This window comes from Corvus hawaiiensis, chromosome 4 (genome assembly GCF_020740725.1).
Source record: "Corvus hawaiiensis isolate bCorHaw1 chromosome 4, bCorHaw1.pri.cur, whole genome shotgun sequence".
In the NCBI taxonomy this organism is placed as follows: Eukaryota; Metazoa; Chordata; class Aves; order Passeriformes; family Corvidae; genus Corvus; species Corvus hawaiiensis.
Window position 1 is genome coordinate 20,488,010 of NC_063216.1, and position 27,815 is coordinate 20,515,824.

Genomic DNA, 27,815 nt, shown 5'->3' on the forward strand with positions numbered 1-27,815 from the left:
CTGATGTTAACCAGATAGTTTGTACAGATTAAAGGCCATATCCCATTTCCCTTCTGCTAGGAAAGACTTCTAAATTTGCCACATGAGGAAAATCTATTGGGAGGCATCTCAAGCTAGTCTGGGCTTAATAGGTGCCTAAGGCTTTTTTCAAGCACGTATTTGCAGGGGTACTCCAGCTGTGGATGTGCTTTTCCTTTTTGCTCTGTGTAACATCTGTGCAGTGGGCTTTTGTTTGGCTCTTTGGCAGTTTTCTTCTCCTTCCTCCAAGCTGTTTTGGCTGCTCACCCAGCTTTTTACCAAATTACAAATTTATTTTCCTTCTGCTTTTGGCAGACCCGTATGTAGAACTGTCAAAATGTCACTGGCATCAGTTGTGTAAGGTTAGTGCCACATTATAGTCAGCGAGCTTATTAACACGGAAATGATTGGGTTTTGGAGAGGGCCAGGGAAGGACAAATGGGAATCCATTTTCCAGGCACCTGCTTTTTCTACTAAACATTTCTTCTTGTCACATATATATTTTTAGAAAGTGTTTGCCATCTGCATAGGAGAAAAATCAGCTGGAGACCCCATGAAGAATGAGGCTGTTCTTTGTGAGATTCCAGCAAGCTGGGAGAGGGAGATGGAGAGGCAATGGGAGCAAGTTGGCCAAATTCATTTGAGTGTTGAGTGACAACAGATGTTCATCTTCACCAACACAGTGACTAGAGACGAGATCATGCTGCAAAAATCTGATGAAAACCTAGTGTCAAAGTGGGAGATTGTGGGTTCTTGGTTCCATGGTATCAGCTTGGCCCAAAACCAGTCATAATTTCCAGTTGCTCTCCCCAAGTTTATAGGTGCCTGTGTTTAGGTGAGAGCTACTGTTTTGCTTATTTACATCTCTCTGCTTTTGGGGATTTAATCAGAATGAATTCCAAATCACCACTGAAAAAATTCCCCTACTTCTGTTTTTATCTGTCCAAGGCTTTTTTAGGGCTTCTGGGGCTATCCCTGCAGTGAAACTCGCTCGCGGTCTTTAATGTATTAATCTTCAAAATGACCTAGTGAGGTGAGATTTTTCTGGTTTATGAGAACTGAGGTACAGGAAGCCTGACTTTCTTGCCATGCAAGTCGGTGAGACAGCAAAGAATAGTATCTCCATCTTTACAGGCTCCGTGTTAGTACCTAGATCACTGAACTATCCTTCTCATGCCTCATTTTTTTTTCTTCTGGCTTTTCCACCTTGTTTTTTTAAAGTCACCCCAGAGTCCAGGTGGAAGCCCTGGAGCCATGCACTAGAGAGACATGAGGAGGAAGTGGAGAAGTGCTCAGACCCTACCAAAATTTTAAATCTGTGTTATGCTGTTGCTCTCTAAAAAGAGCCAAAGCACAGTAGAGGTACTTGACCTTTGGGTTTGTATGGAGCAGCTGTTTCACAGGGACCACTGCCCTGGCTTTTGGACTGTAGCTCACAGCCACCACCAGCCTGACCCAGATTCAGACCAGTGCCCTAAGGGTGAAGGTCACCAGAGTCCATAGCTGAGCCTCTGGGACACCAACCCTCCTTCCCATCGACGCAATGAGAGCATGATGTGAAGTATGGATCAACTTGTGGACATTTTCTTTTGCCCCAGGACTTCTTTCCAAACCCTCTGAGTGCAGCCTCCCAAAACCCCACAGACTCCTCAGCTGTGAGCTCTCCTGCTCTGGCAGATGACACCCTGCCCCACACCACACAGGTGGTTTTTAAGTTAGGTGCATGTCCCTGTTTTCTAGATGGTGTCCTGAAGCCAAAGAGGTGTCTAACAAAACTGCAGAAGGTCTGATTCTCCAGCTGGGAATGGGGGGCCTGGTGACATCCCCAGTGAGATGGGCATTGCAGTGGGAGTTGGAGCCCCGTGGTGGGTGTCGTGTCTCCAGGACCAGGCAGGAGAGGCCACTTTTGGCCCTGACCATGGTAGCAGGCTGGACTGCCTCCTGCAGGCTCCAGCAGCCCTCCTGGAGAAAATCTGAGCTCAGAATCAGGGGTTGGGTCAATTAAGCAACCATCCCCCACCTCTTCCTTGTGCCAAGCAGAATTTTAATGTACTTCCAATTTCTGTTTTTAGCACACACAAAGAAAAAAGAAAAAAATTAATAATCATCTATAAGAGAAGTTCTTTTCAGACAAATGGGAAAGCATTCAATGCTGATATGTATTTTTCCCCACATTTAAATGGTATCCATTTAAATGCAGATTTTCTGGTTTCCTATGTGGAGCTTGGAAGAAATGCCTTTCAATTTAAATGTTAATAGAAGAGTAAACTTCAAAATCAAAATTTCTCTATAAGGGACAGTGTTTTCTCACAGCTCTAAATGTCTTTCTCTACTTCTTCTCTCCTTCTCCTCCATCCTCCTTCCTTTCTTCCTACACCTCAGCCCAGCCTCACTTGCATTAAATAGTCTTTTTAAAAACAAGAATACGTCTTTCAGAGTTCCTGAATGAAAATGTTTAATGCTGGGATCTGTGGAATGAGTATGTTTGAGCAGAGTGCTGGGGCACTGATAAAACAGAGATGCCATCCCTCCACCTCCAGCCTTTTTCACTCCAGCCATTTATCAAATGTGCTGCTCTGAATGCTTTGTGCTGGGATTATGCTCAGGCTTGTGCAGTGGTTGGGACAGGGGATGAAAAGGAAGAAAAACCTTTAGCATAATGTTTTAGTTGCTCCTGATTGTGAACAAGGCTTTGGTGCTGGGATAGGCAGCAGAGGAGGGAAGTCAAATGCAGGGGGAAGAAAATAAAGGAGTTGTTACCAAATCTCTCTCTTTCTTTATTACCCCTCCTGTCCCTTCTGTGCTCCATTGCTGCACATCTCCAACTTCATTTATCTTTGAGAGAAGCTTAGGGTAAATCTGCTTTTTACAAGAGACACTTAACACTGTCTGATACTGGAGTTTACATAAACCATGTTTTTTGCATCCTGTCACACTCCATTTCTCATCTTTAATGCAAGCTTTTCTTTCATTTTTCTCATTACTCTTGTCAGTTATCCATCTGTTTTTGTCCATTCTTCTTTCCTCATTGAAAGAAAAAGGAAAGAAAAACAGTGATTCTGTTTTTTCTTCTGCTTCTTTCTGGCCCTGATGAGCCTTATCCTCCTTTGCAAGAAGTAATTCAAGAGATACTAACTGAAGATTAAATCTTAATAAAATTCCATGTGATTAGTGGATATGTAGATACTGTGATGATGACCAGCATATAAAATGCAGACTGTAACAGGGCAGAGTCTGCTTGCAGTAGAAGGGCAATTCTGTAAACTGAATAATAAAGTAACTAATGTGTAGAATAGGTTATACTGCTTTCTTTATCCAGATTATTTTCATACAACTGTTACTGTATGTCATTATTATCTGAATGCCAATGAAGAAAAAGTGGTGAACTGGCCTCCATGCCCCACCCTGGGAGAGAGGAGGAAGTCTGATTTTCAGAGGAAAGCTTTTGGAGCACCCAACCCTCCCACTGATTTCAGGGAAAGCAGAGCACACTGGGCTCTTCACTGATGCTCAGTTCCATGCCCCCGAGGGGTCTCTAGGTTCCTGTGACAGCCTGGCAGCAGGGTTGTGTGGTGAAGCTGGCCCTGGTGCCCTGCTCTGCATTGCCTCCTGTGCACTGTACCTTGGGGGGGGATAAATGGAGTATTGAGTCTTAGTGGTGCCAGAGCAGCACTTCTCACCAGCACTGAAAGCACTTTACAAGGAAGGGAGTCACCTTTCACCTGAACCCAGAGCCCATCACAGACTTCTTCCAGACTATTGGAGAATACAGGGAAACTTCCATTTAGAAAGCTGGAGTTTCCACCTGGCCTCTCCCACTACCACCGGGGTAGAGGTACTGGGAGCAGGGAGATGGTGTCTCACATCATCCAGGAGGGATCTCTCTGGGCAGGATAATGTGATGCTGAGGGACTGTGTTGTCCTTGCTCCTGATCAAGATCATACTTGTGCTCTGGTGGCTCCAGGTAGAGGCCACTTACAATAAGAGATGACCAGCATAAAGAAGTGTGTACTGTCTGAGTTCTTCAAAAGTTCAGGAAGGAAGAAAAATGAAAAAGGCACAGCTTTGATGTCATAAAGTCACAAAGTCCTCACTGAAATTGAGCAGAAGCCATTTTATTTCACATGCCTCAGTTTTTTCAACACGTGCATAATCCATGGAAGCTGTGTAACGAAAAGCCTCTTAGCTTGGTCACAACTGAGAAATGTTTGCTTTGTGTGGCCTCACCTAGCAGGAGCAGGAAGGATTAAAGTTATGAATATGAAGAAGAGTGGCCAAAATTGCAGGTGCCTCAGATTTCCTTCCCTGTTTCTGAGGAGAGAGGAAAAAGAGGGATGAAAAGGTTGACTAAGCAAATTGCAAGTGTGCTCTGCTGGGACCAAAGATTGGAAATATTCCTAGATGATCATATATTGCAGTGCTAAAAGCACAGATAGTAAATCTGGAGAGAGAAAGACTCTCTAAGATCTGCTCTTGAACATCACTGAAGAAATATAAATGATGAGCTTCGGGTACTTTTAGAGAAAATCTCCTCACCAGAACCAGAGAAGGAGAGGGAATGGTGTAGGGTAGAGTAGAATAGGGTATGACAGAGTAAAGTTGAATGATGCTTTGGTATAGGCTCAGCTACTCTGGCCCGCTAGATGCGGGATTCTAAAGGCAAAGCTTTTCTTTTCTTCCTAGCCTGCTGTCACTCAGAGCTGAGTGACAACACAACAGGTATCAAAAATATCCTTTTTCTTCTTTGGCCAAAGTTTCTTTTTGAGCGTAAGGGAAAGCAGGATTGGAGCAAAAGGCCGGACCTTTCTATGGGATGGTATTCACAGCCATCTTTCTCCCAGGACATAAGTCTTCCACCTTCTACAGTAGAACTGCTTCAGATGTACTAAATTCCTGCTGTACAAGTGTCCCCTTTATGCACTGAACTCTCTAATATTCGTATCATAATGTCTCTTGAAGACAAATCCATCTTTTCACCCTCACGAGACGCTTTTTTTCACCCTTCTCTGTCCTGTACTTAAACAAGCCTTCCTTCCTTCTCTAGTGCCTCTTTAAGTCCCTCCCTTATTGTTTAGGGGTTCTTTTTTGCCTCTTCTCTGCTCTACATGAGCAAAAGGCAAGAATAAAATAGTACTTTCAGCCACTGCAGAATTTCTTAGGCCCTGCAATTTTCCCCAAATAGTGGAGGAATTGCTTTCAGACAGTAACACCAATATGTGATCTGGGACACCCCCTTTCCTCTGGTGCTTTATGACAGTTCACCAGAGATAAGAAATTGCAGTTTCATGTGGGGTTTGCTTTTTGCCAGCATAAACTTCTAAAGGTGTCAGCCTTTGTAGAAGACATGACTTCATTCCTCCCTTGATGAATGATTCACCTGACTCTGAAATTGTGGGATTTCTTCTGGAGGAAGGCAGGCTGAAATGCCAGCAGTGCATAGCCGGCACCTTCCTTTTGCGATTGTTTCTATTTTAAATAACTGTAAGAACACTTAAGAACTCTGACAGAGGAAGCCCATATAGGTGGTCTGTCCTGACAAGAATAAATAAATCTCATGATGCCTATTCTCCATACACCTCATCCTGAGGGACATGTTAACTAGCACAGACCACAGAAGCTTCCTATCAGCTTTTCCATGTAGGCGGGTTCATACATTGCCGGCAATCAAACACTTAACATTTTATCACACAAATAACAATCTCTAGTCAACAGAAGGTGATGGGATTTTGTGGTTTAGGAGAAGTTATGCATGTGTCTTATAAAGGCCACTGTACCTCTTGAGATATGAAGGTTCACTTCATGCTTGACAGAGCTGGTTTCCCTTTTTGTGAGGGTCTTCTGCTGTTCTTTCTCTCAGCTTTGAGGGAGTTGTGTTTTAGTGTAAGTTTGTGACGTGTATCTCTGAGTCTCTTGGGTGCAGATACATGTAAATATAATCTACTATTACCTTGGTTGAAGTGGGTTGTACTCATTGAGATTGCATTAGAGTAATCTTTAAACTGAGGACTGGGTTGCCGCAGTGAAAGGCACTCAGAGATTTTAACAGAGTCTCAGGTAGACTAATACATATTTCTGTTCTTATCTCTTCATACCTGAAGCGGAAAGAAAAGATTAAAACCCTCACCCTCTATTTGCCAACCTCATCCAAAATACAGTTTGAAGCTCTGCAGAGAGAATAGTGAGAGCCAGAAGATGCCACTCAAAATCACCTGCATTAACACTCACTTGTTCATTGTACCTGGGAGCTGCCAGGGCTGGCATTCAATAAAAGACATATCTGCCCAATTCTATCTTGTCCCCCCTGAAGTTTCGGGGCGAGATAAGAGAAGGGATTATGTCAGGAAAAGATACCTCTGTGCTGCTGATTCTTTATAAGAGAAGCAATTTAAACAAAGCTCAGTGAAATCTGGTAAATTGTGCTCTAGGGCTGTATGCAGTTCTTGAACAATTTCCAATACATACATTTGTTTGGAAAAAAGAAGGAAAAGGAGTGATTTTGACTCTTTTCAAGTATAAATGTTCTTGATCCCTGGTAAAGACAAATCAGAGGGAATTTAATACGGGAGGGTATAGATCACAGTGACCTGCAATGAAGGATTATGCTAAAGAATTACGCCATCCCAGTCTATTTCTACTTGTGACGTTAGTATATCCTGACATCTGTTCATAGACAGGCACAGAAATACATTTGTGATTTCCTTTTTGATTTTCCCATTTGTTGGGATACCTCAGGAAAGAACTGTGTTATACCCAGAATGTCTTCTAAGCTGTTCTAGATATTCTGGATACAAGCTTCAGGGTCCTTAGTTCCTGCAGACCTTCCTCTATTGGGAGAAGGAAGGAGGACGTGTAGGATGGACTACCTGAAATACTATTTGCAGCAATATTGCACTTTCTGAGGGTCTGATAACAAGCACTGTAGCTTGATCTGCTAGCAAACACTTGAGAACAAGCAGTTCTGAAAGCAAAACCAGTGCTGTGTGGTTCAAGTGCTGTCCAGAAATCCTGGTAATACAGATTTAATTATACACTCTCCACAAGCTTTTCATGTAGCTGGGGGCATGTTGACTATTCTTGACTTGTTTTCCCCATCTTTCACAAGAGGCTTCTTCATATATGTGTTGTGAGGAAAGGAATCTCTAGTTTTTTGGAAGCACTGTTAAATTCTGTGGAAAGCAAGAGAGATATCAAGAGGAAGACTGAGCCCTTGCTTTAGAAAGATGACTTGCAATTCAAAGGAAGAGGACAGAACATCAGAAGTCAAAAAGGCATATGGAAATTTTCAAGAAGCAAAGCTGAATCAGAACAGGTTATGTTTGCAGCTGCTGGGGTGTGAAACTTCTGCCACAATGTGATAACCAGCATGAATTACTTTATTGCCCATAACAAATACAGATGGACAGATATCAGGGTGAAAGGAAGGGCAGGGGCATTTGCAAACTGACAGAGAGAACCTTCCATCATGTGTTGCTTGGAAATAAATGACTCTTAACCAGCTTTTCTGCCTTTCTTTATCTTCAGAAAACTTATAGAGTTAATATTCCCAGCAGAAAACTAAAATGCTTTTAGGAAATACATGTTGGTTTATGAGAATCTGTCTGTATTTTAAGAACATTGTCTAAAATGCTAATGTTTCTCTTTTCATCACGATTCACAAAGCTTGTGGCTTTCAAATTTACCATTTCAGCTTCCATCACAGGACCTGGATTACTCGATTCCCTGTCCTTTCTCCAGTGTTATCAGTCAAGAATTTTTTGTTCCCAACCTACATGAACGTGATACCTGTATTCCTTGCTTGATGATCCACATTGCTTTTGAGTCAGGACTGAGTTCCCTGCCTTTTACATGCAGCAGCACCTGTAGCAGTGCTAGATATGAAAAGTCTCCCAAAAAGAAGATATTCACTCATAGCTTTTAGTCGACATCAAAAAGAAAAAGGGATGAAGAAGGTGTTTCTAAAACATGTGTGGAAAGATAATTTTGTATGTTCACCCACAAGTGATGTTGGTATCTATGTCCACATAGTCAATCATTGAAACTAGTAGTCGTGAAGGCAAAGCATAAAAATCAACTTCTGTATTACAGGTGTTATGGAATAAGCAATGTAACATTCCTTACTTTCACCTCATAGCTACATTTCTAAAGGTTTGGTCTGCTAGATGGTGGAGAAGGGGAACTCAGTGTCCCTGCAATGTGTGCACTTTGTTACAGTCTGAGGACTTGGGATGGGTACCCAGGAGAGGATCAGCTGTGGGACCAGCTAAGCAATGCACATGAATGCGCTGAGATAAGGGTTGTTTGCGGCTGCAGCTCCCATTTAGCTGTATAAGGTTCAACAATGCATGCATTTTGCTGGCATAGTCACTCCTTCAGTTGATTGGTGTTGTCATGCCGTGACCCTGAGATCCTATTACTCAGAGAGGTTTTCAAAAAGAGAAAGAACGTAGAGAACTATTAATTTCATAGTCTAAAAATAAATAAAAGCAATTTCAGAAAAATAAACCAAATTCAGAATGTGCTCAAACATCACGAAGTGGTGTTACATGACAGCATGACCCTTTTTACCTTTGCAGGATGCATTCAGGAAGGGTCTTATCAGTGCCAATCAAACTCAGACAAAACCCCATCAATTTGTACTGATGAGCTATTGTTTATTTATATGTCATCCTTCCATCCTAAATTAGCAGAACAAATTTAGATACTGCCTTGAGTACACAATGCAAATCTTTGCTTTTCTTCTGTCCTTTCTATGTCAAGCACCACACCAACAAAACAGTAATCATAAACAGGCCCATTAATAGGGATTGAGTCCAGGGAATATAGGCTCCTGTTCCTCTAAAGAGCCTGAGGGTGGTGATTCGTTTACATCCATGAAGGTCTTTTCCATAAAAGAATCACTTTGAGTAGACTTGATCCCAGCACTGACCTCAGCTTCATGTGGGCACTGACAGGTGAGGAGCACCAGGAAGATGCTGTTGGACAAGTGCAGACTGTTATTGAAACCCATTTTACAACTCCCTTCCCAGTACTGCCATTTGCAAGGGCTCCCCTCAAGGCGTGTTATGTCAAGACAAAAGCCAAACAGTTTTAAATAGAAAAGAAGGTTTATATTTTATTTGTTTCTGATAATCTCTAATGGATGGACTTGTGAGGAGCAGATTTGCAACTGGCCTAAGCAGTGGCAATCTTAAACTAAGCTCACTGAACTTGTGAGAACTAAGAGTTCATAAAGAAGCTCAATTTGGATTTTTGTTGTATTGTATTGTAAGAAAGGGAATTTCAGGCTCCATCAGCAAGAGAGGTCAAGGGAAACAAACATCAAAATTTGGCCTAGAAATGTTTCTCCTGCTCCTTTAACTCTTCTGTTTGATGGCAAAATTCTCACAGATTTTAGCAGGATAAACACCATTCCTTAGTTTAGTATACAAAGATATGGAGATGCTTGTGATCCACTTCGGGGATTATGAAAACTGGGTCCATCAGCCAGACACTGGGGTAGATCTGAGGAATTCTGGACATCTTGCAGCTGAATAAAGCTATTTAATTTGAGCTCATTAGAAGCAGGTTGTTAGGGTATGTTTTCATTAGGACAGGCAAATGGTGTTACTTGGAGTCAGCAGTCACAAGTTAAATTGGAAGGGGTTTGTAGGGCTGACACAAAGAGCTGTGCAGCACCTCGGAGAGATGTGCTGTGCTGTTATGGAAGATGACATAGGAAACAGTAAAGACTTTATGTTTTCATTCATCTTTCCAATTGAGCTCAGCCTTCGTGGACTGAAAAAGTAGGAAGACACTCAGCCATCAAAGATACTCATTAATACTTACTGCTTGTTTTAAAAAGCACTCTGAGAAATTCCCAAGGAACAGAGATTAGCATTGCCTGGGAGAAGTACAAGTTTCTGCAGGAAAAACTTTTTTTTCTGTACTAGAACTCCTTGAACATACTCAAATGTGGTGGGACAGTCACAAAACCTAAGATAAAAGTACTTATTTTAAGATGTGTATCTTGTTAAAAGGACCTGGTTACTGGTGGGCTGAAGAACTGGTATCTTTTTGTTGTCTGAGAGATGCCTTGGAAAATGAGTGACACCCTACAGGAAGGAGTTGTAGCTTCAAGGGAGGGCTTGCGTTTGTATGCGACTTGATCTTGCATACAAAGTGCTATAATGAACAGGGACCTGAGTAAACTGCCTTCAAGTTATTCTGTCCCAGCATACCTATAGACTTTGTGGACGCTTAGCATTTTGGATATGAAGTTTTATAGATCTCTGATTATGGTAATTTATCACTCTTCACAAATTTCACTGAATCTGTGCTGTGGGTATTAGTGGTCCTTTTATCCACTGTGGGAAAAGCATAAAAAACAACAGAAACTGAGAAATAGTCAAAGGCCAGCCAAGGAGAAAAGCTGCCATAGCGACTGGTGGATGATTCACAGTTTTCAAATCTTTCTCCTCTGTCATAAGCATTCTGTTTCTTGAAAAAAAAAAAAACTAAAATCATTGCTGTGCAAAGAAAAAGAAAATGTTTCAAGAAGGAAACAAATGTTTAGAGAGTTGACTTGGCTGGAATTTTCTCTGTACATATACTCTTGACATATCAGTGCTTGAACTTTTTATGCGTGCATGAAAGGGGGACAGGGAATAATCAAATGTTAGTGAAGATGCCCCTATCTGTTTCATTATCTGAGGTTTGAAGATGCTCTTTAGCTCACATAGTCCTTGCTCTTTCAGTTGCCAGGTGGTCTCACTGCCCAGATTTCACATCCAAACCAACTGTGAAGAATTTTTTTTCCCAGCACATGCAGGAAGAGGGTTCCCAGCAGTCCCATAGTCCCATCCTTTTTGCAGAAGGCAAATATGCAACATAACCAGGTCTCTGTTTAAGGATTCCTGTCATTAGGACATGAGGACCCTTTTCCTTTATTTACGAAATAAATGCAGGTCAACGCCTTTCACCCACATCAGACGTACTCAGTCCCCACTTGAATACAAAAATGTTTTGCTCCAGCACCCTGCCCTCCTCCTACAGTCAGTGCTCCCTGGAGCACTCAAAAATGTCCTCACCAAAAATCATGTGGCAGGGTCACCATCTAGGTACAGGAGAGGACAATGATGTGTCCTCTGTCCCAGCCGTGTATCTGGAGTGCATTTAATGATGTCTGACACCAGAGTATCTGCATGCCTCACTGTTCTGGAGGGACTGCGTTTCACTCCTACCACCACTGGATGCTACAGCCCAGCTTACATGTGGGAACCTGTGGCCCAGAGGGGCTCAGTGACTTGCCCAAGATCACCAAGGGGGTCAGAATTGAGGTGAATCCTCTGTCGTGTTTGTGCTGGCACAAAGCATAGAAACTGCTTTGCTGATCAGTTTGAGCAGGGACATCCTTTGGATGCCGTGGAGTAATGGACAGAGATGAGACGGCAAGATGTAAGCAGATGTTGTGCTAGTGCCCAGAGACTGGAGTTACTAGGCACAGTATTGCACTGAGGCCATTTTACAACTTCTAGCTCCTGAGCAAGCTGTCACAAGTCACTTGAGTGCATCTGCACTGAGCTTCATTGTGTGGTAAAATAGTCACCTGCTCTCTCTCCTGCCAGCCCAAGCTAGTGACTTAATTTATGGTTTGTCCTCACTCTGAATCATCCATACTCAAATCATCCTACACCAACACACACTGAAGTCCTTGCAGATCAGTAGTATTTTGGATTAAGACAGATATGAACCCTTGATGATGCTGATTTATGACTGTTCCCACTCATGTTGTTTTTCTGTCTTCCCCACTGCAGATCTGCGCAGGATGACAGCTGGCTTCATGGGCATGGCTGTGGCCATCATCCTCTTTGGATGGATTATCGGCGTGCTGGGGTGCTGTTGGGATCGAGGCCTTATGCAGTATGTGGCAGGGCTTCTCTTCCTCATGGGAGGTAAGGATGATGTTGTTTGAAGGAATGTGTATTTCTTGTTTTCATGTTCCCTCTTTCCACATGTCCCTCCTTTTCTAAGTCACTGAAAATATGTTTTCAGAGTTGTTTTACTTGATCTGGACTTGGTTTTATTCTGAGCTCCTTCTGGTGCACGTCAAGGATCACCCAGCCATAGTTACTTCCATAGTAACCCAGCCATTTTACTTCTATCACAAAACGGTATCTGTAACTCATGGTAGTAGAAAGGGCCATCTGAGTTTTTTAGTACAGTATTCTCTTGTTGCAAATAACACTGTCACTTAGTAAGCTCAGTAATAAAAATCTGAATATTATGTAGATGTTAGTCTCACCACTATCCTATTTCACAGTAGGACACTGATACCTAGAAACTGTGCTGAAAGTTATAATCTATATTTATTACTCATCAGTTGTTCTTGAGTCAAATGTAACCTTTAGTTTATATGTCTCTTTCTTTGCTGTACCTATGAAGAGCAATGGTATTCTGTTTTCCTTTTTCCACTCTACATAGACTGTCTTGTAGACTTGTCTCTGTAAGAGCAATTATCAATCCAGCAGCCCTTACTGCCACCTGTTCTTGTTCATACTTGCCTTTCTCAAATATGGATGAGAAGGACTATTCCCTAACAATGTCTAATCAAGACCTTGTATAAGTGGTGTGATGGTTTTCTTCCCCTGCTGGTAATTCCTTGCCTGAAGTATTTTGTGGTTGTATTTGCTTTTTCATGCTGCATCACACTGGAGACCCACAGTCATCCTGCAGCTGGATGATACATCCAGGCCTTTCTCCACCTTTGTACTTTCCTACTGATGCTCTCCCAATTTACAGCAGAGGTTCTGTTTATTATTCCCCAGGTACATGCCCTGACACTCTGTGCTTTTGAACTTCTTCCCATTCCTACTACAGCAGCCCTCAAGGTCATCCAACATTTCCCATGTAATGTACCAGCCTTCCTTACTACAGATGCCATCCAAATTTCTGTTAGCAGCAAATTTCAAGGCACAGTTACTTGAAATGAAGGGTGTGAGAGTCAAGACCCAAACACAGCTCTGGGTGAATGTCTCAAAGTGAACACCACTACTTCTGTTATCTTTTCTTTTCTCTGCTGGTAATTTTTGTTTAGCTGGGTTTTTGCCCTCCAGGCAGATCAGCTCTTCAGTGCACTTTATCATCTGTTTATCTGTACTGTGGTGTGACACAGATCAGTGTGTCACATAGAGGAAAGATTCTGTAGTCCCAGAAGAGGAGTTAAACGCTGGAGTAACAAGTATTTATGTTCTAGTGATGTTGTGCTGGTGACATTAGACATCAGTTCTCTCTGTGCCCGCAAACACATTTGAAGTCTGCTAGGACCTTGTGCAAGCACACACTGGTCTTTGTGAGGATGTCTGTAAATGTTTTGTTGTGGGTGTCAAAACATTATGGGCAATGGCTTACCAGATGAGCTTGGTGTTTCTCATGTATTTAAAAGCTTAGTTTGCACAGGGGCCATTTTGCTCTAATCTGTTCAGATATCTGTGTGGTATTTAAGTTACTACAACACAACATTGAGATTAAAACATTAAGAGTATACTAAATAAATACAGAAAACTTAAACTTATTAGAAACTAGCTAGGTCTTGTTTACTGTTTGGAAATTAGCATTATACATGGGTTGGTTTCTAGTGCAGCTGCAGAGATTACCTTTTGGCTCAACATTATTTGTTAGTGATTTGAAAGATGACTGAAAAGTTTTCAGGTGAAAAGAGATTCAGTATAACCACGTGGAGTGGAATGGGTCACTCAGGTTGCAAAGCCATCTTTTGGTGTGCTCAAACAATACACATTTCAGTGGAGACAGAGCCAAGGTCACACAACAGCCTCAGTCATCCCCACGGAACAAGATGCTCCCTCTCAGAGAGGAGGGACTCTGAAAAGGTCTCTGGAATCATGGGTGCTGGGATCATCCAGCTGTGCAGGAGCTCTCAGTGCAATGCAACTGCTAAATGGGTTATTTCTTATGGAATATACAATGAGACCATGAGGTGGTGTTATCTCTGGGCCAAGCAAAGCTATTTCTGGAATCCTAATCAGGTGTCAATGCTAAAGAAGGATGTGGAAAGAATGGGAGAGGTTTGCAGAAGAGCTGTAAAGAATGACTTGTGGTTTGAAAAACAAGAAACAGACACCATGCCACAGTAAGCCAATTGTTTGAAACTGTTTAACAGAAGGTTTATAATTGACTTGAACACAGAGTGAAAGTACCTATGCAGTGAGAAGCCATCTGATAGTAGTATGCTCTTTGCATAGACAAAATAATAACCAGATCCAGCAGTTGGAACCTGAAACTAATTGAAATGAGAGGCACCAGATTATTTTATCTGCCAAATTCTGTCAAGAAGTGTAATATTATAAATAAAGATGTGCTGGGAGGAGATCAAACTTATTTTCTGCTTCAGCGCAGACACGTGGATCAGTATTACCCAAAGGTTACTCTCTTTCTTGTTTTGCACAAGTCAGTAGCAACTGCCATACCAATTTCCTTTAACAGCAAATGGGCATAAAGTAACATCTACAAACCGAAGCAGTCAGTTAATAAAATACACAACTAGAGCCATCTAATCTAAAAGTCAGTAGCTATCAATGTTTTCAGACTGTGTCATGTGTTAGACAGTCCTTCCTTTTACAGCCAATGAATCTTTTAATTTAAACTTTTTTATTGCTGGATGGTGTTTGAATACAAAACTGCTTCTGTCATGCCATGAATGCTGTCAACATATTACCATTCTGTTTCTTAAACTACATGGAGCCAGAGTGCCTCTCAGTTTTGCCTAACTCTTTCTCAGGTCCAATAATGGGAAAACTGCTCTGGAAGGTTTCTGCCATCTGACCTCATTGCAGCTGACAGGAGACTGTGTTCAATTGGTAGCTATAGAATCCGACTGAAATCTAACCTTCCCTTCCATTTGCAACACCACTTGTTTTGGCTATGTTTGTAGTATTTGTACTGGTTTTATTTCTAGAAAAATAGCTCTTTTGCAATGTTTGAACATTGCTGGCTTAACATATCTATGGGGCTTGTCCCTTATTGCCCATAATTCTTTGAACAGGAAATCTCAACAGAGCACTGAGAAGTGTGCTATAATAATCTAACGAGACCAGACGTGGTTTGCTTGGACCTCTGGTTCTTTATTATATTTACCAAACCATCCTCTTGCTAACCTATGTGGCAGTGCCTCATAAGGACTTGCTTTGCTTTGCTTGATCTAATTTCTCAAGCAAATTGCTGAAACAAGTCATTTACGAAATGCTGGCTATTATCTGGTATTAGCTCATCTGGAATCCAGGACATGTAAACTGTGATTTAGAGTGTGTTTTACACTGCTATTCTGCATGTTTTGTAACAAGCTAAAAACTATTAATAATTCATCTTTCCTGTTTAGTCCAAATGTATCTGTATCAACAGCAATCACAGATCCCTTACAGCTTCCAAAGTTCTTTTCCATAATTTTTGGTTTTATTGTACAGTTTATACTTGGATCCCTTATCTTGAATGACAGCGTTTGCCTGTCCACAGTAGGATTTTTTTTCAGTCCCTCATGTTGTACAGAGCCGGATGGATACTGTAAATTATGTTTAGCACTTTTTATCTCATTTTGCATGATGGTACTGTTGCACAGCCTCTTGTACCCAGAATTGTACTATCTGTTGTAGTTTCATTTCAGTATTGTCAGTATCATTTTATCCTGCAAGGTGGGAGAGTTTATCTTTTTGAGAGTTTTTCCATTGGGAACTGTGCTCTTAAATTTCACTGTGATTAGTCCATTTTATTCATCTTGCTTGAGACTAGTTAATTCTGTAACAGAAGTGGGTCACACTCAAATTATACATGACTCCAAGCACATCCTCTTGCAGGTTCTTGTGTTTTCTCTTCATGCAAATTACTGAAAATCTGTGCACCAGTAAAAGCTCCATCCAGTAATTTTGTAATTTTATAACTATTTGTGGAACCTTAGGAGCATCTGTAACACTACTTCCAAATGTTAGTCCTGTGGCAAACCTGATGCTTTCATGCTCATCAAGTACCTAGTCTAACAGGAATTCAGTTAAACATCTCTCTGAGGAAATGCATGTGGGGCATTTCATATGTTGTGTGTTGACCAAAGCAGTTTTATTTGCACCAGAACTGTGCCTTTGCTTTTTCAAGTCTAGACGTGGCCACCTCATCAGTTCTCAGGAAGTGGTGTTCACATTTTCTGGCTTTGAGCAGTTCTTTTGAATGTATTCAAATCCTTGACCTTTTTGGGTTTATTATCATAGCAAACATGTCAATTCTTTTGATTGGTGTCTTCACTCTCCTGACAGCTAATTTAACCAATATCATCAAGTTTTACTTCTATCTCCCAAGAGCTGAGATGCTACGAATTGCCACATTGGTAACTCTACCAAGGCAAATTCCATTGGCTCTAGGAATCCCTTCTTTTAGCTCTCCATCAAGTTGTTTATGAATTTTTCCTGTATCATGATCAGCAAACAAGCTGTATATCCATCTAACCCTAGTTTTTTCTACCTGCTCTCCTGCGCATTCATCCATAGGATTTTCTTGTTTCAGCATCTCAGATTCTGCTAGTTTTGCAGCCATGCAAACCCAACCTCACCACACCTTCTGTTATTGTACTTGCTTTATAAAATCATCTTTTAAAGACAATCTCGGATAGTCTGATGTTTTCCCAGGTCAGCTGATTTCAGTCACCTGTTTTGAAATATCATACTGCTTGCATTATTTCTAATTTGAGGGCAGGGGTGACTTTGTACCTAAATGCTTCAAAACCCTTTTCTTCCTCATCAGTGCCTGCTGTGGGGAAAGTGGGGTGGCTGCCTCCTGGTGGCATGATCCAGTGTTTTGGCAGTGATTGCATCCTCCCCCTCCCTACCTTGTGCACCTCCCTGCTGAACTGCTGTCTGTTGTCCCAGCTGGAAATACAAAATGGCACTTCCAATATCATGTTCTGGTACTTGCTTCAGCACACAATTATCCCTGGCGAAAGCTACATCACTTGCCTTTGTAAATGTATTAAAAGACTGACAAAGAATGACGTTTTATCGTCCTTACCAGAGCTCTGTTCTTCAGCTGCACATTCATGTATTTTCCCTTCATAAGTCTGTAATTTGTACTGAGAACACATTTCAGTGAAATAGTTTGGGGTTTTACTGCATGCCTAACAAGGCAGCCCCTTCAGGGAGAGACTTCTGCGTTGTCTTATTTTGTTCCAAATTTACTGCAAATAAATGCAATAAATCATCTCTGCGCTTGTTTACTGTTTCTACCTGTTCTCTTCACTCTTACCAGGTCTCTGCCAGTTTTGTCTTGTGACATACACTTTAGGATGACTTCAGGGTTTTTTCCTCATTCGCTAACAATTTCCTTAGAGAAGCATGTAATTTTACTAGCCTTGCAAATATTCATTATTCTTTGCAAAGTCAAGTGAGTTTCTTGCTGTAACCTTGCTTTGAGCCAATTAGAAATTTTACCATTAATAATTCAGTCTCTAATTAGTCTATTTGAAAATTATTCCAGCTGTTAAATGCCCTTATTCATGTGATTCGCCTTGACCATGCAGATCTGTAATAAAATGATCTGGAGGCTCATGTAGCAGCTCATTTCTTGTCTTTGCCTAGTGATATTTTTGCATGAGGTGCTGGGCTTGGAGCTTTGCTTAGGAGTCTGAAACTCCCCTTTCTACTGGCATGAAAGACTTGGAAGTCATGCTGCACACATAAAGTAGTAGTATGGAGTTTTTCTGGCCTGATTTTTTGTCCTAGCATTCGCTTTCAAAAACATCAAGAATTTCTTTCATCCTCTCCTCCTCCCTCCTCACCAGTCTGGGGGTTTCAAGTGCCATTTGCCAGTTCCACTTCTGCCACTGATTCGGGTTTCTTCTGACCCCCTCTAAGTGTGCTGCAGAGACATTACTCTTTGTAGCCTGTCCATACTCAGAGGACCTAGGTCAGGGTTAGAAAAGCTTCAAATCTTTCCCACAGCAGAGGTGAACACCTCTTCTTTCCAATGCTGCAGTAAAGATAAGCAGGTAGGAAATATGTGTGAGAAGGAATAAAAAGTTAAGTTATGCAGGTGTGTTGGCATAATGCAATGCTTTATTTCAGATATACAAGAGAGAATGTTTATTAAAGAAAGAAAAACCCACTTATGTATGTACGAACGTGTTCTTATTTATATTTTAAACTAGGGAGAAGCAGCTTTTTATAAGTAATTTCTAGCCTTCTCAGAAATACTTCCAAAATATTCCTTTCCTCTGTCCAGGGATAAGTCAAAATGCTTTATTATCCTCCCAGCCAGAGGATGGACCAACCATTTAGGCTGGGTCACCTCCTGCCCTAGCCGTGCCCCACTTCATGCGGGGCTGTTGCAAGGTGCCAGCAGGGATGAGGACACACCCAGGGCTTTGTGCCAGTGCCATCAGCTGTCACAGCATGACTCATTGTGCCCAGGAGCTGATGACCAGACTGGGATGCCAACTCCATCAGAAAGTAGGGCTTCAAAACAGGGCTTGGGAGCCCATGCTGCACTGCTGTCAGTACAGCTGAGCTGCACACGTCCATATCCTCTTTCTTTCCCACCTCCACAGAGAGCCTTGTCTTCCAAATCCCCGAGCCTCTGTGCTGTGCTTCCTCTGCCTGTGCTGTGCATTAGTTAGGAGATGACAACGGAGGCATCTGTGTATTTGCAGCCATGGATCGTTACCAGCTGTTGAGTCATTTGAGGCCCAAATTAGACTCACTGTACTTTGAAAATAGCACATAACGGTAGAAAATAAGAGTATTTATTCTACACAACTGTGGTCCTGTCATCTAAAAATAATCGTTCCATTGCTGAATAATTTAAGAAACAAAAATGGAGCAATTTAATGCAGCAAGTGTAAGGCAAAGCTCTGTGACTGACATCTCCTAGGCAGTTATGAAGTACCTTCATAGTAGCTGCCAAGAGGAAAGAGAAAGATAAACAAAGGGAGAAAGTAAGAGCCATTCTTTGGAATGCATTGGGAAATATGATCGGTCCCACAGGGCACCTAGGATTTCTATTTTTCATTAATAATCAAGGTCTCTACCCATTCTTCAGAATGTTTACTTGTAGTGACATGATCAATCACAACACTGAATATGGAAGGTATTTCCTGTGTTCATATTTAATTTTTTCATTTCCACAATGTTATTCTTTGCAAGTTCAGTTTCTTGTGCTTCTTTCCAAAAAGGAATAGTTTTAGAAAGTTTACATCAAATATTTTTTTCCCTATGGAAAGGCAAGTGTAAATGCATATGTGTGTGCAGAAGTGTGTGCATACAGATCTTAAACAGCAGCAAGTGATCTATAGAAAAATCAAGACCTGCAGTAAGTTACTGGAATGTGAACTGTGAAGCTTGGGATAAATACAGTTTTCACAAAGGCATAATACCTTTGGCCACCTATAAGAGTATTTATAATTCAAGAAGGTTGGAACACTGGAAAAAATGAAATACCAATCATGTTTTATTCCTGTGGGAGGTACTAAATTAATGATGACTGCAGAGGAGCTTAAAAATTTGGCAAAACTCCCTACCAACCACTGTGAGAACTTACTTATGTGGATTGACCTCCAGATGGAGACAAAGGCTGGTTTGTATCAAGAGATGCCATAAATGGGTTATGAAAGTCTTTGAGACCAGCCTCAGCACAACAAAGCAAGTCCCTCCTTTGCCATGCCTCCCTCACCACACACATGAATGCTCTGGCTCCTACTTGTGCTTTTGGTTAAATTTTGCATTATGCTCTAAAGTGATTTAAGGCTTTGAGTTGGAATGAGCTTGAGTTAATGTACAGCATTAATAGGCTTTAAATGTTTAAACCTCTCAAAGGCTCTTAATTGTTTAAAACTCTCAAACACATGACAAGGGTGTTGTGGAAGGCAGAAAAGGAGCTGATGAGGGTCTTCTGGGACCTGTGAGGAGAAGCAGAGCTCAGAGCAGTCATGCAGGCTTTGTGCCCATCAGGAAGTAATGTAACAAGGCCAAGAGCATGCATATTCAGGAAAAAAGAGTCGACCTGTTTCTAAAAATATCCTTTTTCTTCACTTTTAAGGATTTGTCCCTCTTTATGGGGAGTGGCCAAGGAAATTGGGGTTGTTAACTGTGGAGAAAAGAAGGGTCAGGGGTGACTATTCCTCTTTACAACCACCTGACAGGAAATTGTAGCTATGAAGGAGTTGGTCTCTTCTCCAAGTAACAAGGGATAGAACAAGAGGAAATGGCCTCAAATTGTACCAGGGAAGCTTTAGATTGGATAATAGGAAAATTCTCTGCACCAAAAAGGTGGTCAAGCACTGAAACAGGCTGTCCAGGGAAGAGGTTGAGTCACTATCCCTGGAGGCATTCAAGAGATGTGTAGCTGTGGCACTTAGGGACATGGTTTAGTGATAGATTTGGCAGTACTGGGTTAATGGTTGGACTCGATGATCTTACAGGTCTTTCCCAACCTAAGTAATTCTATGATTCCTTTAAAACATCTCTCCCTGCACAGTTTGTGGCGTCTCTCACAGGCCTGGTTGAAGGTCATGTTCCTTGGTCGCATTTTAGGCCAGGTTTCTGGAGTCTGAAGAGTGGCTCTTTTTTTATGTATTTCAAAATTAGGCCACTGATGGATACATGTCCAGACATATATATATGGATACAGGTTCACTATATGTATATGTGTCCTGATACGGGGGTAGAACTGGAGGTGCACCTTCATCCAGACCAGTGAACCATTAGTAATCAGCCTTTAGCAATTGTTATCCCTTGCCTTTTGAATGCTAGCTAATTTCCTATTTTCACTCAAAAAATAAATATTTAGGAAATCACCCAAGCAGACATACATCCCCTTTGACATCTTTTGGGGTTAATATAATGCCAAGATGGCCTGTTGAGCATTTCCCAGCTGAGAAAGAAGTTGCTCAGCTAACAGCAGGACAAGGCTCTCAATGCTCTGCCTTTTATGCTTAAAAAAGCAGAGCATTGTTACATCTTTACTTCTAGTAGTTCTCTCTGCTTTCTGGTGAGCCAACAACACATTTGGCATTTATTTACTTATGCTGGCACTCATTTTGAAAAGGAAATAGGATACTCTCTGGAAATATGAAAGATCACCCACTTTCGCAGTACGGACATCTGTGTGTCACTGCATATCAGCCACTGACATGCTCTTTTATAATTTCATGTTATAATACTCCTCAAGGGGAATCATAATTTTCATTTACAGCATAAGTTCAAATGCAGAGTTATATCTTTTTTCTCATAGAATATTATTTTCACTAGACGCTCTGTTTTTCCATTGCCTCACGAATATATCTGCTTCTCTAGGTGAATACTGGCACACCTAGCATTGAAATGTTGAGACCTAAGAGTTAACATCCCCGTAAGAAAATACGGGTTGGGATATAGATGTGGTTTTTGCAAGTCAATAACACTACTGTGCTGCAGAGTGTAGTCATTTAGAAGTATTGTTCTTTGCCTTTTTTTTTGCCCTGGAAGGCTCAACAAGAGAATTCATTGTCAACTCCATAGCATTTGATCTCCATGGAAACATTATCAGCTGACTTCAAAGTCAACCTTCAAATGTGTTGTGGATTTTTTTTTTTCCTGTGGCTTATTTCTGATGCTCCTAAATGTGCACTTGCAGGCTATGGGGGAAGAAATACCAACACAATTCCACCAACCTTGTACCTGATCACGGGAGAGCACTGGCACTTAGGAGAAGGAGAGAAAAAGCTTCCTTAATGAGGTGCAGAGATCTTACAGTCTGGAGCAAAAGACAGGGCAAGTAGTGTATGCGCGTCTCTAAATTCATTGTTTTTCTGTGCTAGCTCAGATCTGTCTCCCTGAACTTGGTGTACAGTAAATTAAGGAGTCAGTTCTGTCTGGCCTTTCAGCGAGAAGAACTGTTCATATTCCTCTGTGTGTTCATTTTAAGTCAGCTATACTGACTTGTAATTTCTCCCTCACCAGGATGGGAGGTACTGGCAGAAGCATCAGTACCTTCTAAAGTTATGAGAACAGACAACTCAGTGCAGTCCGTGAAGGGCATGCAATCAAATTGCTTCTCAGGGATGTCAGTAGGTCTTTAGGGGCTGACAGAAGGAGAAATAAAGCAGAGGAGACAGATTCCGTAGAAATACAAAAGACTTTCCTGCCCAGCCCTGGAAAACAAGTACTGTGTGTTTTAAAATTCAGTGGTTGTCCTGTATCCTTTAATAATGTCACTAGGTCTTTGATCTGTTGCTGGCTTCTGAATTCCAATGGCAAGATGCATCAAGGCCAAAGGAAGACAATGAAAATAAAGCTGGCATTTATTATTGGGCTGGTAAAAAAGACAATTTTGCGGAGTTGTTTGCATGCCTGGCATAAAAGAGGAAAGAATGCACGTGCAACAGAAAGACTATTAATACGGGCATGATTTGCTAGACAGAAAGACATCCTTACACAGGGAATGGGGGAGAAATCTCTGTGTGTGGCAGATCTTTTTGTTAAACTCAGAGGCTAAAGCAAGGTTTAGATTCACCTTCTTTGCTCCTCAGGCTGTCAGGTTGGAAAAACAATAGTCCCCTTGAGCAAATCACTGCCACACTTGCTTGGTTTAATCTGCCTGGACAGAGTCCAGTTGGACACTGGAAACTCTACTTAAAAAGCAACTGGACCTGGTGGAAACTATAAATGAGTAGGGCCTTCCTTATTTCTGCCCCACCTGGCTCTTGCATGGCATGCAGAGATCAGTCATGCCAATGTACTTGTGTGGGCTACAGAGGATGAGCAGGTATTTCCCCTGCAACAGGAAAGAAGATTTCAGCATGATCCTTTAAGTCTATACAGGGTCAGTCTAGTGTGTTGCTTGTAAGCATTCATGTGGATGACATGAACTTCATAGTGGTGTCCTGCACTAAGTGGTTCTCGTTGACCAGACAAAATTGCATCTTATTTTGATTTCTGACTATTTTATCTCAGTAACTGTATCAGCACATATAGAAAGGATTTTTCTGTTCCTGGTAGGTCAACTCAGGGAAACAGTAACAGAGCCCAGAGACTTTTGCAGTAAAGATCCTGAAAGTTGTACAAGCAAACAGTCCTTTGGTCACTTGAAAAAAAATTAGTAGATAGGCTTTTCTTGAGCACCTAAAGGGGGAAATATCCAAATCAGGTAGCCACCACCATCACCCCAAGCTCCCAATGGCTTCTTTAGTACTGCTTTCAGCATACAAGAGGATTAAAAAGGCATGTGAGTGACTATCCTTTTAGACCTGAAAGTATTCCCTCTAGGAGTATTTATAGTGGCACACACTAGGCAGTATGGAAGAAGGCTGCACTGAATTTACTTGTGCTGTACCTGTTCTCCAGTCTCACTTGTCTTGAAGAACATCTATCACTTGACAATCAGTAATTTAAAATTTCCTACAAAAGAAAGATTACATGAATCCTCTGAGGCTCCTTCTGAGAGATGTCCAATTTTTTGACTGGAAGAAAATGGTCTTACTTATAGAAAGGCATGATGACCTCATTAGCAAAAGACCAGATGCAATGTGGTGCAGATGCCTCATGCTACAGAACATGTCCTGGGAGAAGGCAAACCCAACCTGACTCCACAAGTTTCCCTTTAGCTCTGGCAAATGCCTAGGGTGAGAAGCACCTGCCTAAGGTACAGCTTGATACTAAACTTATGTGTTGTCATCTGAGGCAAATCTGAGGTGTGATGGAGTCACTTGAGTTTGTTCAGCTCTCCAGTGCCCCTTTCTGTTTAATCTTTTGGCCTCTGCCTGGGTCATGCTGTGAGCACTACACTGCAGGGGATGAAAGAACCTGCCAGTAGCCTCTGTATGTTGCCAAGCATGGTGCTTGCCAGCACATGGATGGGATAATTTCACTAACCTTGGATTAGAATGTTTCTACGTTTTGACATTGAGGTCCTTTCTTTCCTTTCTGCTCCCAGTAAAATCGGAGTCATATCACAGTACTACAACTGGCCCAATTTTTGCTGTCTCCTGTGTTGTGGCTGCAAGTTCATGGCCCATTATGTTTGCTTAATGGCTGTAGTCAACTCACTTTATTATTGTTAGGTTATTTTGGGTGGGTCATAGCAATCACCATTGCTAAAGTAATCAGAGGGTTATTCACTCAGGCTTTGATCTGAAAGCTTTCTTTTCTCCCTAGTCCATCAAACCATCGAGCCTTTAGCAAAGTAGTGTTGCTTTTGCCTTACGTGCCAACTCACAGCTTCGGAGTGCTTGCTCATTGCTGTAGCTCACCGGCTGCTGCTGTGCACAGCATGGGTGTCTACTCCCAGTGCAGTCCTATGCCCCGAGGGAGACGGTCATGGAAATGTCACCGTGTGCAAATCTGCAGTGTGAAATACGGACTGACACTTGTATCAGCAGAGCAAACTGGAGTTCAGCCCTCAGCTGCTGTAACACTGTTCCTATGTATATGATACTGATTTACACAAGCCTAAGGATGGTCCCCATTACGCGTTTGGGGCTGTGGCTGAGGACACATAATCCTCTGGTGCCATAAGACGGTCCAGCTTGTGCAGCAGCAATCATAGACAGGCACAAAGGGGAGGTGACACACAGCAGGTGCACAGCTCTGGCATGCACTGGGCACCTCTGGCATCTTGTGAGGCAGGAGGCCAAAGGCCAAATCACATTCTGAGAGTGGCTATAATGCAATATCACGACAGACCCTGCAGTTTATCTGGTCCATGTTATAAGATAAAAATGCATTAAATCCCAGCCCAGGTGGGGATGTAATCTCACAAGGACACCGCACTAAATCTCTATCACCCAGTCAGATTTATCCTTCCATCTCCTCTTTTTTCATAAGGGCAATTTTCCAGTAAGCCCCTTGCTGTTCTGCAACCTATTGGTGATGCTGCAAGCTGCTTCTGCTGGAACAGTACATAATTAAGCAATAATTTATATTCTATGCGTGTATGCACAGAGCAATAAAGTGTTCTCAAGAGCTGCGTGCTGCTGAGGCGTTTAATCCGTGCACAGGAGTTTACTGCAAAGCTGCTCCCTCCCTCCAAAAGGCTTTTGTCATCACTGTGTTGGGAGGGAATTCGGTGTATTCTTTAATAATTTCATTTGACTGGGATATAATTTAAATAGTTAACGCTGCATACTCCTCTGTAGGATCAGACCTAATTTTATTTGTTTGTTTGATGTACCTTGAAAACAGTAAAAGTTAGTAGGGCAGAGAGAAAGTAAAGATAATGTTGTTTCACTTGTGAGATTTTTTTTCTCCCATAGCCCTATAATAAAAGAAAGTGATGATAATTAAGTAAACAGCACTCCTTCCAAATACATTAGTGGCCACAAGAAGCTACTAGAAATACTTTAAAAGGCAGAGATTTACTTTTATTTGAAAACTGCATGGTTTCAAAGGACATCATAAAATCCAGAACTTTGTGGTTCTCTTTTTATCTGCTAATTTATAAGTAATACTTGACATTTCTATATGTTTTAAAAAATAACAGAAGGTGAGAAGAATCAGTTTTTGGGGTTGTTTACTTTGTACATCTGACGGCACAGTTCGTGAGTCATTTCTATCTGTTGTGGGGGGAAGGGAGATAATGAGCATCATTCTGTCAGATGCGAAAGAAGAGATTTCCAAATCATGAGATAAATGATCTGTAGAGAGGAGGGTCTCAGAGGTGGGCTTGGTGCCCAGATCATTTTAATTACTGGCTTTTTGGATTTCCCATGACTTCAAATTGGTGATGTCTCCTTCAGGTTCCAGTGAGACACCTCTTCCCTAATAATAAGGATGAGGATGTTTAGATGAAGCTCCTGCCAGCAGGGTCTGTTTGTGCCCTAGCACCACGAAGGCTCACCTTCATCTGCAGTGCATCTAAGAAAGGCACCAGTTCTTGTCTCACAAAACACCACGGAGCTTGGGAAATCCTTCAAGCTCTATCACTGTGGAAGTTGTGCCAGGTCTGTGGGTGAAGGACATGGCTTCTGACATGGTTCACGGGGATACTAGCATCAGGGAAAATTCAAACAGATTTAATATGGATGATTTGAGCCTGTTTGTGTTTAAATCAGTTCACTCACAAGCAGTTTTGGTCTCCCCTGGAGGTGAGGTTTAAAAACCGTGGAGGCATTACAGACCCTCACACAGCTGGGCTGACTGGAAAGAAAGGGACATTTACAAATAAGAAAAAATTAATTCCTTGCAGCAGAGGCCCATGGCACTGCTTGATATAATCATGCTTGAAAACAGCTACAGCAAAGGGCTCTGACTCATAATCCACATGGAATTAGGCTTTGACCAACACCGATATTACCTTTCCCTGCCATCCCTCTTCAGACTCTGTCTGCCCCTGCAGCAAGGATGGCAGGACCCCCATCTTATATACATATATAGCAAATAAGTTCATCTCTGTCCTAAAAAGCCTTCCAATCTAAATGAGAGAGACATTCAGTGTAATGTTTAATATTCTCTGTAATATATAAGAAAGACAGGCACAAGATAACCAAGAGGTATTTAATATCTTAGGTTCTCAAACCACTGATGATCATCAGCCCATTAGCAGGACAGGCACTGTCAAAACTAGGCCAAGATGAAGGGAGGCTACCTGACAAGGAGTCAGGATGGAGGTTTGACTACATGTCAAACAGCAGTTTCTATGGCACAGACACAGCTTTACATGAAATTTCATCTCTCACCTGACTGAAGCATTTTGCAGTGACACGTGAATTACCTGTCAAAAATCCCACTGTTGCCTCGTCTCATTCATTAGTGTTTCACTTAGGAGGATAATGTGTAAATCCCAGCCCACAGAACTTTGTGAGTTCTGCTTCCCCCAGCTGCTGAAGATGGCCTTTATCTCCCTGTGCAGTTCATCTATCAGTGAGCTCTTATAACCACCTGTCATTCACATTCTGTGCATCAGGGCCATGGCTGGACCACCAGCCTTCAGGTCTGGTCATCTGCTTGAACCACAGCTATGGGGGAGTGTTTTCACAAAGAAATTAAAGTTTGTATTGCTGCAGTTTCCAGGAGATCTGGGGCATTAGTGCACATGTGGGAGGGAACCTCACTGACAGCAAAAACTTGGCAGGAAACTGCATAAGGGTTCAGTTTGACTTCTGGGGAGAAAAAGAATCACAGGGTTGGGAATGCTCATGACTTCCTGCAGTCCTGCTGCCTCTGAAGCACCATGTCTGTAGTGCAGAGCATCATGGGCAGGAGTGACAGCCTCCCTCCTCCTGCCACCTCAGCTCCATGTCTTACCTGGACTAGCAGAGGCTTCATTTCCGCGGGTAAGCTCAGGTTCTGCATCCCTTTTACCCATTACTCTTTCACTACAATGGCCAACAATTGTGCAGTTTGCAAGGATGATCCTTTGTGTTATGATTGCCAGTTCGTGATGAAAAGCTACTGAACAGTCATGAGGTAGGAAGCTTACTCGGTTTTCATCAGCAGCCTTCCTGGTGAGAGGCCAGATTAACTATAAGTGGGAACTTCCTTGCTTGGCTGAACACAAGCAACACATAGGACTCATAAAATGGCCATAAAGATTTTTCTAGGTGGCATAAAATGGCATTTTTTGTGTCTGCAGTGAACAGCCCTAGAGAGACAGATAAGTCTGTGTTGTACAAGACATCCTGCAGAAGCACAGGGGGGTGACTGGCTGAAGACCGTACTCTGTGCTCTGTGACATTGTGCATGGCAGTCATTATTTGTCATCATGGGTTACCACACTCCCCAGAAAGGGGGCAGGCTTTTTTTAGGGAAGTCTCATGCTTGTGATTTGCTTAGTTCTCTGTTGTTACTTGCTCTTCTTT

General features: G+C 42.0%; 1 protein-coding gene across 1 annotated transcript in view; it reads left to right on the forward strand.

Moving 5' to 3' along the window:
• TMEM178B (transmembrane protein 178B) overlaps positions 1–27,815 on the forward strand; it is a 222,052-nt gene that overhangs the window by 181,542 nt on the left and 12,695 nt on the right. The window contains exon 3 of the mRNA XM_048300142.1: positions 11,812–11,949. Coding sequence (XP_048156099.1) covers positions 11,812–11,949 — 138 coding nt within the window. The remainder of the gene's footprint in view (positions 1–11,811; positions 11,950–27,815) is intronic.